At 43.5% G+C, this 17197-nt stretch overlaps 1 protein-coding gene across 1 annotated transcript in view; it reads left to right on the forward strand.

Moving 5' to 3' along the window:
• The window catches only part of Ptpmeg (protein tyrosine phosphatase Meg), a 422625-nt gene that overhangs the window by 141474 nt on the left and 263954 nt on the right, over window positions 1-17197 (forward strand). Inside the window, exon 12 of the mRNA XM_080283952.1 lies at window positions 2288-2467. Coding sequence (XP_080140078.1) covers window positions 2288-2467 — 180 coding nt within the window. The remainder of the gene's footprint in view (window positions 1-2287; window positions 2468-17197) is intronic.

The following is a 17197-nucleotide window of genomic DNA, read 5'->3' on the forward strand; positions in this document are numbered from 1 at the left end:
ACTGAGCCCTGAGGAACACCATTGTTGATAGATCTAGGAGAAGAACGATGGCCGTCTACAACAGCAGCTATAGAACAAACAGAAAGGAAGCTAACGATGAAGGCACAGATAGAAGGATAGAAACCGTAAGAGGGCAGTTTGGAAATTAAAGATTTATGCCAGACTCGTTCAAAAGCCTTTAAGATGTCAAGTGCAATGGCAAAGCTTTCGCCAAAGTCCCGAAAGGAGGATGACCAGGAGTCTGAAAGGTAGGTGAGAAGATCGCCAGTGGAGCATCCCTGACAGAACCCGTACTGACGATCAGAAAGAAGGTTGTGATAAGAAAGATGCCTTAAAATTTTTCTGTTGAGAATTGACTCGAAAACTTTTGAAATACAGGACGTTAAAGCAATTGGATGATAGTTGGAGGGTTGGGAGTGGTCACCCTTCTTTGGGACTTGCTGAATGAGAGCAAACTTCCAGCAAGAAGGAATGGTACAAGTTGACAGACAAAGGCGAAAGAGTTTGCCTAGGCAGGGTGTAAGCACAGAAGCACAGTTCTTGAGAACAACAGGAGGGACTCCATCAGGCCCATATGCCTTGTTAGTATTGAGGCCAGTGATGGCAGAAAATACATCAGCTGAAGAAATTTTAATGCCAGCCATGAGGAAGTCAGAGGGGGGAAGTGATGGAGGAACAGCACTTATCATTCACAACCCTGAATTCCTGACTCTGTCACAGGCACACCTTTCCACATGTGCTTTGTAATTACCATGTCCATCAGACAAAGTTATTCCGTTGTGTATCATTTTAAAAAGGGGATGCTAACCTATTTAATTATATATATATATATATATATATATATATATATATATATATATATATATATATATATATATATATATATAAAGGCATCAGTAAATTAGAAAAAAATTACCTACTAACCTGTCCAAGTTGGTGATGTACTTTTCAGTATATTCTTGCTGCCTGTACACAGTACTGTTCAGTTTTGAAGACACCTTATGTAAAATAAGGGTTAGACACAGTCTTTTAACCTCTTCACAACCAGATGTCTATCACTAAACTGAATAACATTGTTTAGAGGTGGCTAGAATGTGACAGAAATACATCATTGCAGAATGGTTTAAACTTTATTAAGAGTTGTTATTGATGAGCAACTCTGGTATGTCTGGCTGGGCAGACCCATCAACTGCTGTTAACAGTTGTTATTGATGAGCAACTCTGGTGTGTCTGGCCGGGCAGACGCATCAACCGCAAGCAAGCAACTGCCCCTGCAGGGCTCTCCCATGCAGTGAATCAATGTTTCCTAGCGGGTGACAGAGCCTCACCACAACAAGTCGTGGGGAAGAGTGTGGGGATTTGGTTTCTTGATGGTCATTGCATTTGAGTCTCTCCATCCAGTTAACAGCAGCACCATGGTAGGCTCTACATTACCCCATTATTTGGTTATATGGTTATCACCCAGGATTGTCACTCAATGCAGAGCCACCAAAAGTGGAAAGATGAGTAATAAATAGTGACAGGAAGAATGGGAGAAATAGGAAGAGAGGAGAGCAGGCACAGGAAATAATATGATAAAGGTGAAGGAAGAAGCAGACACCACTGCATCAAGTGAGTGGATGATGATCACCACTACCTTTTAAGCTGATTTGCGAGTTTCCCCCATTTTACAGGAGCACTTGTATGTGATAGTAGTAGTAGTAGTAGTAGTAGTTGCAGTTGCAGACCCAGACTTATCTGGATGTGAACCATGTGGACTGGAAGTTGAAGTTGCCCTCCTGCAGACCACCATCCTTCTTTTGGAGGATAGGGAGGGAATTATGTTGTATAACCATGCAGTGGAGCAGATTATCTGTATTGGTTGCTGGCACCAATCCAGTACTCCATCTTATAAACTTTCTTTGGCACCCTATCTGTGTGCATTTTTTGTATATGACCTTACTTTCTCAGTGTATTCCATTTTAGCCATTCTGTAATTCCACATCTCACTCCAGTTGCTCTTTCATTCTTATTCATTAGGAAATATGGTAAAATTTTTATGCTTTTCACCAACATGACCTGATTTCTGTCCTTTTGTAGGATTTTTCACATAGCTCAGTGGCATAAAATGACGATGCTGTGGCTCTACTGTACATACCGTACTTCACATATCACTTCATTGTGGCTAACATCGTATTCTAGTGTTAGTCAATTTGTACAGCTTAACATTTAAGAAGGAGATATGGCAGTTTTAGGCCAAGTTAGTGTAGAAGGAGTATAACGTTTATGGTTTTATTCATTTTCACAGATCTCCGTCCAAGCGCTTTGCTCGTCAAACCGTTCCAACCCCCAGTGAGGGTCGTAAGGGGCGTTCTGGTTCTGGTTCGTCCCTCAGACCACGAACAGACTCCTCTGGGTACAAAGTAACATCCCTCCAGGGCACTCGCACACCCAAGATGGCATGGGGAGAGGCCCATGAATCTGATGAGTGAGTACTATAAAGACAGTTTTTTTTTTTGCTGTACTGTACTGTATAGTAAATCTTCATTCAACATGCTTTCACTCACCATGTGTGTTATTATAAATCTGTTAACAGCTTCAGTCATGGCCAGCTGTATCTCTTGTATTCCTGGAAGGAAGCAAATTCCACAACAAAGTATACCAAGGAAATGAAGGGATTTGAATCCTAGACTCATAGCACACACTTTTGTGTGTGTGTGTGTGTGTGTGTGTGTGTGTGTGTGTGTGTGTGTGTGTGTGTGCATACCATACACTATGTTATCAAAGACAGACATTGAAATATTGTAGTTAAAAATTCAGAGCTCCAACATTGCAGATACTGCAGATTTTGCTTTATAATGCTGACAAAATAATCCATGAACAGATTAATTCATTAGGCTGAAAGTGTTTGTCAGTACAGTATGGAAACTCTTGCACATAACACACCATTGTTCATTTATATTGTACAGTAAACACTCAGGATATGATGTGAAGGATCAAGGTTAACACACACACTAGCATTTCCCTCAGTTTATCATCTGTATGCTTATTCTGACCATTAACATTTAGCACATGTAGATATACTGTCATAACAAAAATACTGTACTTACCAATACTGTACTGGTATTTGTGTGGTGTCTTGAATATCATTTTTAATTCTGTACTGTATTTAAGAAGATGATGTTGCATGTTGGAACACAAACTGAACATGGTAATTTTTAACTGTTAGTGAGGAATTATTATAATTTAGTTTGCCTTTCATTCATGTTATGGCACTTTAGTTATCTTTAAAATATAGTTATCTTTAAAATACATATCATTCATACTTTGTATGGAATCGCTAATCCTGGGAACAGAGGAATTATACTGCCTGTGTAAAACGTGAGGTATCCATGTTACGTTGATGAGACTAAGGAAATGAATTTGGATTGAACTAGTTGGGAAGAGTATGTATCTAGGTGTTTTGGCACCACCATTTCAGCTTCATCGTCGACAGATTAACGTAGATGGGTACAGTAATGTGAGGTGCAACTGCAAAGAAAAATACACCCAACAGATGTGCAGATGATTAAGTTTGTGTGGTGAAGTTAGGATTCTGGAAGCTTGACTGATGTACTAATGAGTGTCTGTCCCAGTTCTATGGGTATGTTGTTGATAGTTCTATCATTTGTTTTGCTTTTGTTGTGGTAGGTGGGTGTACCCATCATCCATTCACTCAGTGCAGAGTGATGCCATATGAGCTCTACACTGAGTGACAAGCCAAATGGTTTCTTGTACCCAGGAAACCATTTACTACTCTGGGTGGTAACCATATAACCTGGGTTTCTGGCAGGGTTAAGTGTCCTTCAGATTCTCCCATCCAATATCACTTAATCATGACAGTCGTTTCAGAGAGCCTTGGAGGGCCCAATATCTGCCCAGGGTTCCAACCAAATGGGCAGACTCACGTGGCCATGTGGAATGTGAGAGGTGTGAATGAGGAGAGCAAGAGGGTGGAAGTGGTGAATGTGTTCAAGGGTGCAAGATATGCTGTGATAGCATTGTGTGAAATGAAGATGAAAGGGTGCAAAGTGGAGGAGTGGGAGGGTGTGAAATGTGTAAGATCGGGAATGAATGGGAGAGGAAGATGTAAGGAAGGAGTTGCTTTGTTGATGATTGAGGTGTGACAGAGTGGAATGAGAGACTACAAATGTGTCAGCTCGAGGTGTATGTATGTCAAGTTCAAGTTTGAGAAGGTGAAAGCATATGCACCGTGTGAGGACAGGAGTGAGAGAGAGAAAGACAGGTTTTGGGATGAGCTGGGTGATGTAGTGGGAGAAATGCCCAGGAGCTATAAAGTGATCTTGATGGGGGATATGAACGGAAGAGTAGGCACTGGTCCTGAGAATGACATAATGGGTTGCTATGGAGTACCAGGAGAAAATGATAATGGGAGGCAACTAAAGGATGTGTCAGGAGAGGAGGTTGTGCATTTGTAATGCGTATTTCAAACACAAAAATGCACATAAATATACATGGTATAGAGGAAATGGGGATCGTGTGGAAAGAAGCCTGATTGATTACGTGCTCGTAGAGAGGTCGATGGTGGGAATGGTTGCTGATACGCGGGCTGTGAGAGGACGATGTGGAGGTCTGTCAGATCATATGATCGTGGTATGCAAGATCAAGCTGAGAGGAGTGAGGTGGATCAAGAAAGAGAGAAGTAGTCAGGGAGAAAGACTGAAAGTTGAGAAGCTGAGGATCAAAGAAATGGCAGATGATTACAGGACCAAAGTAGAGGACAAGTTAGAATCATTGAACTGCAATGAATTGGATCTGGACAGCCTGTGGAATGCATATAGGGATTGCTTAGTTAGGAATGCTAAAGTGGTGTGTGGTGTGGCAAGAGTATCAACAAAAAAGAAGGGTACGGCATGGTGGGATGAGGAGGTTAAGAGGGCAGTGGAGGAAAAGAGGAAGAAGTGGCTAAAGTGGTTACAGGATAGGGGTTCAGTTGAAATAAGAACTGAGTGTATCGAGAGCAAGAAGCACGTAAAGAGACTAGTGAAGAGGAAAAAGAAGGAGGTAAATAATGATCTGGGAACAAAAATGAATGCACTCTACTCTGAAAATAGGAACTTATTCTGGAGAGGTGCGAAAATGTAGAAGTGAAAGCGGAAAGAAATGTAATGGTGTGAAGGATGCAGGTGGTAGGTTACTAACCTATGGAGATGAAGTAAGGACCAGATGGAAAGAATATTTTGAAAGCCTGATGAATGGGAATAGAGAGAGCAGAGCGGCTGTAAACATGACTGGTTTTGGGGGTGTGCAGAGAAGGAATGCTGTGCCAGGAGACGTGACACTCGCACAGGTGAAGAGTGCTGTGAAGCGGCTAAAAATGGGAAAGCAGTTGGAGTTGATGAGGTGTATACAGAGATGCTTAAATGTAGTGGAGAGAGTGGAATGAAGTGCTTGTTGGAGATATGTAAGAAGGCATGGATGAGTGAAACTGTGCCTGCAGAGTGGAAAAAGGCTGTGATTGTACCCCTGTTCAAAAATAAAGGTGAGCGAAGTGAGTGCAAGAATTATCATGGCATAAGTTTATTGAGTGTGGTAGGGAAGGTATGTGGAAGAATTATCATAGAGATAGTAAGAGAGATATCAGAAGTTCTAGTGAGTGATGAACTGGGTGGCTTTAGGAGTGGCAGAGGATGCGTGGATCAAGTATTTGCAGTGAGACACATTGCAGAGAAGGCTTGTGAGGAGGACTGTAAAGTGTTTATGACATTCATGGATCTGGAAAAAGCATACGACAAAGTAGACAGAGAGGGATTGTGGAAAGTTTTGCACATGTATGGTGTAGATGGTAAGCTGTTAGGTGCTGTCAAGAGTTTTTATGATGGTAGCGAAGCATGTGTAAGGGTTAATGGTCATCTAAGTGAGTGGTTCACGATCGATGTGGGCATGCGACAAGGTTGTGTGATGTCCCCTTGGTTGTTCAATATATATATATGGATGGGGTGATGAGAGAAGTAAAAACAAAAGTAATGGAGAGAGGGATGGTGCTGGTAACGAATGGTGATGGATGCTATATCTCAAATTTGTTGTATGCTGATGATGCAGTACTGCTTGCAAGTACTGGACGAGAACTTGGTAGGCTAGTGCAAAGTTTATCTGTTGTCTGTGAGCGTCATGCCTTGAGAGTAAATGTAGAGAAGAGTAAAATGATGGTTATTGAGAGAGAAGGTGACTCCCAATGTGATGTAACAGTGAATGGAGAGAGACTGGAATTGGTGAGAGAGTTCAAATACTTGGGCACAGTGATAGAAAAGGGAGGAAAATGTGCAAAAGAAGTTGAAACTAGAATGACACAAGGAGGAAAAGTAGCTGGTGCAATGAAGGACTTGATAAGAAACAGAGGCTTGAGTATTGCAGCTGCACAAGGCTTACATGAGGGAGTGTTAGTGCCAGCTCTAACTTATGGGTGTGAGACTATGGTGTGGCATGAAAATGAAAACTCATGAATAAGAGCAGTGGAGATGGAACTGCTGAGGAGTGTATGTGGAGTACGGAGGGTGGATAGGATACGAAATAATGTGATTCGTGAAAGGTGTGAAGTGAGGAAGTCGGTGGACACCAAAATCGAAGAGAGTGTCCTGAGATGGTATGGTCATGTGGAAAGAATGGATAACAATAGAGTGGTAAAAAAGGTATATCTGAGCGAATTTGAAGGAGAGAGGAGGCAAGGTAGGCCAAGGAGAAGGTGGAGAGATATGGTGGACGAGTGTGTGAGAAGAGAGGTTTGGAAGTCGGTGAGACTAGGGAACTGACAAAAGATCGAGCTGGCTGGATGAATTTTGTGAGAAGTGCGTGATCAGAGATTTTGACACCCCTTGTGAGCATGGCAGCGTCTGGATTGACCCGATTGGATACACTGTGTGAAGAGCTGCAGAATGTGGTGAATGTTTTTGGCATATCCGGTGGAGCCAGGATTCCGGGGGCTTGAATGATGAGTGAATGGAAGTGTGGCCTATTTGGATTGGGCAAGTTTGTGCTGTCTGGACATTGCTACTCCTCACCCTGCCCTTGGGTGGGAAAGGAGGTCCAGATGATGATGATGATGTCTTCATTTTACTTCATCCCTTCTTTAAGTGGGAAAAAAGTTCATGATGATGATGACTACTGATGTTTATCTTTCAGCTGTATTATTCCTTATATGGGTATCTTTTATCTTTAAACCCTAATTCATCCTCTCCTAATGTAGTGTGCCAGAGATACATACAAAATCCTTGATCACAGAGTTTAAGGGGGAAAGAATATTATTGTTGTAAAAGTCAAGGAGGTGGAATCCCCCACCTTTGTGTTGGTGTAAGGGTGTGGCAGCCCTGTTTCCCGCTGTGCACTGTCCACCTTAACACAGCGGTGATTATTTTCCTTTTATTTACTGTATTTCATTGGTAGAATAAGACGTTGCAATGACTGTACATCCATTTCATAGAACTTCTTCATGAGTAGCATCATACTATGCAATTAATCTGTTAATGCAGCTCAGACTTTGAGTGATGGCAATTTTGGATCAACTTAGTGGAGAGGATATAGCTTACAATGTGGGTAACCTCATCACTCTTTGGAAACTTGGGAAAATAAGGGAAGGGTATTTGAATACAATTGACTGTCAAATTCTCATTGTCTTGCAAATTTATCAATATAAGATGATTATGTCTCAAAGTAGATATAGTGTGATGTGTTTAGCAACAGAAAAGAGAGGTGACTGTAATGGAAATCAAGAGTAGAGTGACTCAAGGAAATGTGGATGGTGCTATGAAAAGGCCCTGATATGAAAAAGAGATCTAAGTATGGACGCTGCAAGATTACATGAAACTGTATTATTGCCCACTTTCACGTTGGGTGTAAGACTGGATTGGAATGAGTGTGAAAAGTACAGTGGAAGTGGAACTCTTTAGGTTTATGTTTGGGTTGGATAAAATGGATAAGTTAAAGAGCATAGATTTATGAAAGAGATGGTAACAGGTAGTTCATTGATACGAGATGAAATGTGCATAGATGATTTGGTAGTATAGGAGGATGAGGTGGTGAACTAGATATATATGCGAATGAATTAGACAGTGGGAGGATGCTAGGATGGCCAAGAAAAGGTGGATTAATGTGGTAAGTATGTGAGAATATGAGGAAAGGTATAGAAGTTGGGGAAGCTAAAGAACTGGTAGAGGATTGAAATTAATAGATGAAACATGTATAGAAATGCTGGGTTTACAATGGAAGAGTTAAGAGGAAGGATGGGAGTGGAGTGTATTGATGTTGTGATGAGGAGAGGTAGATTGAGATGGTTTAGGCATGTGGAGAGGATGGGGGATGACAGTTGGGTGAAAGAAGTGAAAAGTGGCAGACCAAAAAAGACCTGGGACAAGGTCATAGAGGGTGGCCTTAGGGATGAGGGACTGCATAGGGAGGCTGCCAGAGATCAAGCAGCATGGATAGCCGCCATCAGGTGACCGAGGCCAATGCATGGATATGTGTTGGAGCTTTTATTAATGAAACGAAACAAATGAACAATTATGAAGGCAGCATTTAATCCTTGAGTCCAGTAATATACGTGTATATTATTGATTTGTTTATTTACCAGTGTTTATATAGTGTTTCTTGCCACCTCCAGGCAACTTGTATTCAGTAGGGAGTAGGCTGTAGCACAAGCCAGTCAGGGTGGTACTCCCAAGGGGAATTGGAATGCTGGTGATAGGGAGAGCTGGAGCTCCTGTTTCGTTAACCACATGAATATCCTGACCATCCCCCTTTGCTGACGTTTTCAGTGTGATATAGCATGGAGAGTAGACCAGCAGAGTATCTCAATTACGTTTCCCTAACACTCCCATGCACTACCCAACATGCCCTTTATATATCACACAACGTACACTGCTGTGTCACAAGGGTTGACGCTAGCAAGGGCATGCGACCAGAAAACTTTGCCCCCGCTACCTAGTGGAGGACCTAGTGAGGGGAAGCATGATGTAGGCTCCGCCAGCATAGTTTTTGGGACCGGAATGGGATGGGACTCAGATCTGTGCTGGAGGATAAAGCGCATTGCGGTTCCCAGGCTGCCGCTTCGGCCCAATAGTGAGGGGCCCAAACTTAGGAGTAGCACCCCAGGCGGCTGTCCTGTTAGTGGGTGTATAATGACGGGACAGTCACAGTACCAAGGAATGCATGGAGGGTTTCCCTGTGACTTTTCTGGCAGGGTGCCCCAAGGCCACAGCCACAGCCACTGGTCACAGCTGGTGGGCTGTGGGTCCCAGTCCCATTCCTGGACTTTGGACTGTGCAGGTGGGCAGGGCCTGTGGTCTGTCTCTCCCTCTATTTAATTTGAATGACATGGCAAAAAGTAAGAAAAAGCAGAAGCCTGATGACACTAAATCACCCAAAGGGATCAGAGAGGCATCTTGGAGTGTGGGTAGTTTGAAGGGCAGAGTTGGAGAAGTGGTTGAGGCAATGAGTAGGAGGTAGGCAGATGTTGGCCGTGTACTTGTGTACAGGAGGTTAGATATAGGGAAGGATCAACCAGAATAATTGCCAGAAGGAATTGTCGGTATGTTTTGGTAGGTTAGGGCAGATGGATATGGTGGTGTGGGTGTGTTGGTTAAGAAAAAATGGGTGGAATATGTCATGTATGTAATGAGAGTGAATGAAAGGAGTATAACAGTGAAAATTTTGTTTGGTAGGCTCATATTTTCACTTATATCGGTGTATGCTTCTCAAGCTGGCTTGGATGATGTAGAAAAGCTAGATTTTGGGATGACGTAATATGTGTAGTAAGTGGTATGGGGGATGATGAGACCATAGTTTTGGAAGGGGACTTACATGGTCATGTAGGTGAAGCAGCTCAAGGATATGAGGGTGGTACGTGGAGGATGCGCATAAGACAAGAGAAATATGCAGGGGAAGAGGATACTCAATTTGGGGAGGCAATGAACATGATTGTGTGCAACACACATTTTAGGGAAAGAGAGAGTAGGTTGATTACATTCGAGTCTTGGGGAAGTAGTGGCCAGATAGACTATTTCCTGGTCAGGAGGGCTGATAGGAGGTTGGTGAGGGATGTTAAAATTATAGGGAGCGAAGAGTGTGTGCAGCAACACATTTTACTGATATGTGATGTGGTGCTTTAGGAGCAGCTGGTGAAGAAGACCTATGCATCTAGGAGGAAAATATGGAAGTTGAAATACCAAGCAGTAATGAATTCCTACATTAGCAAGATGAGTAGAGTGGTGGCTGAACAGAGAGCTGTTGATAGAAATGTTAATGAACAGTACAGAGAGCTCTCAAGTTCAATCTCCTGAGAGTTACTGATTCAGTGTGTGGATGGACAAGGGGCCCCCCCAAGACATAAAGTAACATGATGGTGGGATGAGGGTGTAGAAGCTGCAGTTAAGGAAAAAGAAGCCTTTTCTCGGAATAGAGAAGGGGTGGTAACAATGAGGAATACTTGGCTGCCAAGTATAGGGTTAGAAAAGAGGTATACAGGGCAAAATCTGAGTCTCATTGACTTTTACTTGAAAACCTAAATAGTGTTCAGATGAGGAATATGATGTTTAAGGTGGCAAATCTGATGAAGAGGGAAAACAGTGATATTGTAGGTTAGCAATGTGTGAAGAATGATGAAGGAAAGGTAGGGGTGAGGTGAGGATATTAAAAATGCCAGGAGAGAGTATTATAACCGGTAGGTGAATAAGGAGTTTGCCTGGGACAGGGAAGGTTTGGAGTCAGCAAGATAAAGTGTTTGGCCCTTGGCTTTAATTGCTGCTGCTGCTGCTGTGAGCAGGGCAATAGACAGGATGCAGGTGGGGAAGGCAGCAGGTGAGTCTGGGTTGACTGTTGAAATGCTGAAGGCCTCAGGAGGTACAAAGTGGGGTTAGTTACTGATTTTACTTACCGGTATACAGTTATATATGAGTGTGTTGTCCCAGATGATTGGCTGAAGAGTGTTATTGTAAATGTGTACAAAGGGAAGGGTGATGTCCTGGAAAAAGGAAATTATAGAGGCATAAAACTTTTAGATCAGATAATTAAGGTAATGCTGAGCGTCCTAAAAGGTATGATTAGACGAAGAGTGAATATTGATGAGATTTAGTTTGGGTTTATGTCAGGCAAAGGGACCACTGATGCCATATTCATTGTTTGACAGCTTCAGGAAATATAAGTAGGAAAGACAAAGATATGTGCATTGTGTTTGTAGGTTTGGAGATGGCCTTCGACAGTCCCTAGGGAGGTGGTGAAGTGGGCAATGAAAAGCTTATGATAGAGGAGTGGCTGGTTAGAGTGGTTATGGCTATGTATGTGGGTGTTCGCACCCAGATGAGAGTTGATGGAGATTGAGTGATGAGTTTTCCATGAATGTTGGTGCACATCAAGTGGTCAGTCTTGACCCCTTTGCTGTTTATCATGGTGCTTGAAGCCCTTTCACCTGACTTCAGAAATGTACTTCCGTGGGAGACGTTTTATGCCGATGATTTGGTGTTGTTTTCAGAAAAAGAAAGGGAGGTGGAGAAAAGATTTAGGAATTGGAAAGATAGGGCACAAGGGTTTGAGAATAAATACAGATAAAACTTGGTGGCACTACTGTCAAAGAAAAGGAAGTGTGGCCATGTACAGTTTGCTGCAAAGGGTGTGGGAAGTAATTCCATCTTGTGCAGTGTTTGTAATAAGTGGGTGCATACAAGATGTAGTGGTACTAAAGGTAGATTGCAAGATAATGCTATCATGCATGCAGTGTGGTGGGGAGAGCATGTGGATATTGTCAGGCATGAAATGATTGAACTTGCTGGTGAGTCTCTTGAGTGTGTGGAAGAGTTTTCGTTACTTGGGAGACCAGTTATGTGCTGGAGGTGGGGCTGGAGCTAGCTCTGGCTAGAGTGAGGAGTAGTTGCAAGAAGTTCGGGGAGCTGTTGCCTCTCCTGACACTGAGGGGGGCTTTCCCTCTGTGCTAAGGGATCTTTGTGTGTGGCATGTGTTAGGAGTGTAATGCTTTATAGTAGTGAGACCTGGGCAGTAAAAAAAAATATGTATATATATTCACAGGCTCAGATGTACAGAAATGACAGTGATTGGGGTGGATGTGCAGTGCATCCTTGAGTGCAAGGCCTGGAGGGGTTAGGTTTACAATGGAAGAGTTAAGAGGAAGGATGGAACTGGAGTGTATTGGTGTTGTGATGAGAAGTAGTAGAAGTAATAGTTGTTCCTTAGGCAGTCTGGCCGAACAGCCCCTGTTTCCCAAGGAAGGCCACGGCCGAGACCAGGATTTCCCACAGAGCTCTCAAGGAGTGTATGTTGTGTTGTTGGCATAGGTGATTGTGTGTAGTGCAGTCTTCTGTAATGTGCTTAATAGTATGGGGTGCTGTGTTGCATCCTGGACAGGCATCAGCAACGGAGTCATCCAGCCTCGTCTGATAACTCGAGGGCTGGATGATGCCCACATCTCAACCTTGCCAGGTGGAACCTGTCCTCACGAGGGAGGTAGGATTCAAAAGGGTGGATATCAGGAGGCCGTACTTGCAGCTGTGTGTTGTTTTTAAGTGACTGAATGGAGTGGTGAGCGATTTGAGTATGGATATGCTTCAGGATGCTGGCTTGAGGTGGGGGATGGGGATGAGATGACAGTGTTTGTGTATGATATCGTGTGCTGGGTGTTGTTTTGATGTTCCATGGTGTGGGTGGATGTGCTGCCATGTAGTGTAGTGGATGGTGTGGGTTTGTGGAGGCTGCAGCAAGAATTTGTGTGCCTCTCATGGCTAGATGATCCTTGACTTTGAGGACTTTGGTTTCTTAGTGTAGGTGGTCTGTGGGTGTAGTAGCTGCACAGCCTGTGATTATTTTTAGGGCCTTGTTCTGTATGTTGTGTAGAGTATTATAGTGTGTTTTAGTGAAGTTAGAGGCCCAAGCAGGGCTTGTATAATTCATCACTGAACGTATATATTGCTTGTATACTGTGGTGGTGGTTTCTTTGTTGTGTCCAAATGTTGTATGGGCAAGTGACCTTAAAGCGTTGAGTCTTGGTGTTAATTTATTATTAATGTTTGTAATGTGTTGTTTAAATGACATTGATGTGTTGTATGTTACACCAAGGATTTTGGGTGGGTGTGTTTGTGGGAGGGGAATGTTGTTAATGGTGAGGTGTGGAATGTGACAATGTTCTGCTGTCCAGTTTCTGGGAAGGGTCATTGTAGATCTGGCTGGGGCTATTTTGTGTCTTTTTGTGGTGAACCATTCGTGTAATGTGTTGAGGTAAGGTTGGAGGATGTGTGCAGCTGTGTTTGCGTTTTGGTGTATACATGTAAGCGTTATGTTGTCTGCATAGGAAGCTATGTGTATTTGTGGTGCGTGGGGTGTGGGTATGTCGTGCATGTAGAGGTTAAAGAGTGTAGGGGACAAAACAGATCCTTGGGGGACGCCGTTTGTGAAGTTTCTAATGTTCGATGACTGACCGGCAAATGTTACATGTGCACATCTGCTTGCAAAATAGTTTACCAGCCATCTTTTTTGTGTTATTGTGCATGTTTATGTTGAATATTTTGTTTGTGCGGATGTGGCCGGGGATGGCATCAAAAGCTTTGCTAATGTCTACTTTGAGTTGGAGTGTTCTGTGTGGTGGCCTAGCTGAATTGATTCCATCAAAAACTCTCTATAAAGTCTGTAGGAAGAATGTTTGTGGAGTGTAGTGGCCTAAAACCATGTTGTGATGGGGCTAGGGGGATGTGAAGTGTAACTAATTGTAATACCAGTCGTTCAGTGACCTTGGAGGGGGTGCAGAGGAGTGTGATGGGGTGGTATGAGGAAGGTAATGTGGGGTCTTTGTTGGGTTTAGGAATAGTGATGATAATGCCATGCTTCCAGATGTTGGGTATCGTGTTGTGTGAGTAGCTGTAGTTTGATATGTTGGTGAGTGCTTGTTTACCTTGTGGCCCAAGGTATTTAAGGTGTATTTTGCTTATGTTGTCTGGTCCACAGGCAGATGAGTGCTTAAAGTTGCTAATGATGTGCTTCGTCTGGTTGTAAGTGAAAGGTGCGAAGTCTGGGTCTGTGGGGAACTGTCTCTTACATCGGATGATACGTCGGTCATCATGATGGGCGTTTAGATGGCTGACATGTGAAAAGTGATTGATGAGAGTGTGTGCCAGTTGTTTGTTTGAAGGTATGGTGTCTGTTGTTGTGATGGCAGCGTGTGATTGTGTGGTGTTGCTGTTGGAGAGTGTGATGCTGTTTAGTGTTAAAGTTTGCTGGTGTTTGTTATGTTATCAAGTGTTTGGAGATAATTATTCCAATTTAGTTGTGGTAGGTGGGGGCACTCACCATCCACTCACTTGATGTAGTGCTGCTCTCGGGTGTCTGCCATTTCCTCTCCTCCATCCTACTTTCCTTCCATCCTCTTCTGTCTTTCTTTCCTTCAGTCTTTCCTTGTCCATCTGCCTATGGGTGACATTATACCCCCCTCTTCCATGTTTCCTTCATTCTTTCCTCTTCCTTCTGCCTGTGGGTGACTCTACACTGAGTGACAAGCCAAATGGTTTCCTGTACACCAGGAAACCATTTACTATGCTGGGTGGTAACCATATAACCAAATTTTGGCGCCTGGTGGTTTAGTGGGTAATTATTGCGCTCCAATCGGATTGAGCCGGTGCAAGTTTATATCCAAGGGGTGGTTGGGGTTTATTGCTCATGTAATGCCACTCAGGGATGAGTGAGGCTGGTCACTTTCATCTTAAATGTCAGGACCAACTGCCTAGCCCCGGGCTCCTACGCTCCTCATGGGGCAACGTAGGATTGGATGATGGATAATGATGGATAGTGGCGGTTCTGATATTTTATTGTTATTTGACTGTTGAGTTCTTATATTTGTTGTTCAGTGTCTTGTGTACGGGGCGTTGTGAAGTGTTGTAGTGTGTCGCGTTGACTGATGATGCCTTGAATTTCTGATGTGAAGTTGGGGTTGTGTCTCTTTCTGTTGCCTCTAGGGATGTGTCTTTTGTCTGCATTTTGAATAACTGTATTGAAAGTGTGCACAGCAGTGTTGATGTGTGTGACGGATGTGCTTTTTAGTGTTTCAAAGTGTTGTTCTGTTTCAGTTGTGAAGGCCTCCCAGTTGGCTCTCTTATAATTAGTGTACAGTATGTGTGTCTGTGGCAAGCTGGAGCGACTCTAGTTTTGGTAGTGATGATGACTGGGAGGTGGTCAGAGCCAAGGGTTTTGACCGCCCTCCAGGATGTTGTGGGGGCGAGGTTTGGGGAGCAGAAGGTGATGTCTGGGGATGATGGGAGGAAGAGGGCTTGGTGTGGGATATGGGTATGTTGATAGAGATTATTCAGTATGAAAAGATTATCTGTTTGGGATTGTAGTACCAGCCCTCTGTCTGTGTCAGGGTTGTTAACATGCCAGGCCAACACCATGGCGTTGAAATCGCCACCCAGGATGATTTGGGTATGTTAGTGATGTGGTGTATTTGAGGAGAGTAGTTCTGTGCTACTGTGGGAGACGATTGGGGGGAATGTATGTGTTGGCGATTGTTATGTGCGATTTGTTACCAGTGCTTCTTTTAATTGATTGTATTTCTGTTGTGGTGTCATGTGGGGGGAGAAGTGACTTTGTGTGTGCACTGGTATCTGAAAACTCGATGGATTTGTGTACCAGTGTGATGAGTCCACCGCCACTTCTGTCAACCCGGTCTTGTCTAATGGTGGTGGAATTATGAAATGCAGGTGTTTTTTGTGTTCTGCATATATATATATATATATATATATATATATATATATATATATATATATATATATATATATATATATATATATATATATATATATATATATATTATAAGATGGCAATGTGTATGTTTTGTTGTTTGATGAATTGTGTGAGTTGTTTTTTGGTGTTTATGTCATCTGTGTTTAATTGAAGAATGTTAATGTTGTGCGTACGATGTGTGTTGGCTGCTGCAGCACAGGGAGGACGTGGGGGTGTGGGTGGAGGGGAAGGGATAAGAGAAGATTGTGATAGAAATAAGGGTTGGGGTGAATGAGATTGGGGTGGAATGGGAGCGGTTGGGGGTTGGATGGTGTGGGAAGGATCGGTGAGTTGGGCTGAGGAGGTGTGGAGGAAGTAGGAGAAGGGGCTGGTGGGTGGGGTTAGTGGGTGGGGTGAAGGAGCATAAGGAGCAGGTCCAGGTGTTTGTGTAATGTTTTCCGGATACGTGTGTTGTGCAGGTGTAATGGGTTCAGTTCTTGCAGGAATTGCACTGAACTGGACCTTTATCTGTCGGCTCGAAGTGATAAGTTTTGAGCATGTTGGACATATGTATTTGTTGGTGGCTCCTGGATTGCTGTCAATGTCACCGGCTAGAAGTCTTCAAGAAATGACCACCCGGGAGTCATTTCTCGATGTAGAAAAAACGGTGTTGTTGTATATGGTGTGTTGAGGGATTTGGTACTTGCCCAGGCAACCGAAGCCACTCCCAGGTTCTCGGGCCCCGTGAGGGGCCGGGGAGTTTTTGCGGTAGTTTGACCCCCATGTTGTCCTCCTCCTCCGCTTCGACAGCCTCTGGGGGGGGGGAGACCCACGGCAAAGATGCCACCGCTCCAGTTCCCGAGGAGATGTTGATTGCTATGGTGTAGGCATTTGGAGAGGGTGGGAGATGACAGTTGGTTGTAGGTGAGAAGTGTTAACATTGGGGGTAGGGTTATGAGAGGCAGACTGAAAAAGACATGGGAGGAGGTCATAGAGTATGACCTCAGGGATAAGGGACTGTAAAAGAGGGCTGCCAGAGATCGAACAACATGGAGAGCCGCCATTAGGTGACCAAGGCCGATGCATGCAAGCATGGTGGAGCCTTTATAAACTAAACGAAACAAAAGGGTTTAATGAAGGTTATATATAACCCCCAGTTTGAAAAGTTTCCCCTAAGCTGAACAAAGTAGTCTGGTGGTAGGTGGTTTTGACTATCATCCACTCACTTGATGTAGTGCTGCTTACTTTTTCCTTCACCTTTATCATTCTTTTTCTGTGTCTGCCCTCCCATCTGTCCTGTCACATTTTATTACTCCTCTTTCCTTTTCAGATGGCTTTACATTGAGTAAAGCCTAATTAAGGAGCTCCAATCCGATTGAGCTGGTACGGGTTTATATCCAAGGGATGGTTGGGGTTTATTGCTCACGTAATGCCACTCAGGGATGAGTGAGGCAGG

This window comes from Coenobita brevimanus, chromosome 99 (genome assembly GCF_032717465.1).
Source record: "Coenobita brevimanus isolate Jiangsu-jjx chromosome 99, ASM3271746v2, whole genome shotgun sequence".
In the NCBI taxonomy this organism is placed as follows: domain Eukaryota; kingdom Metazoa; phylum Arthropoda; class Malacostraca; order Decapoda; family Coenobitidae; genus Coenobita; species Coenobita brevimanus.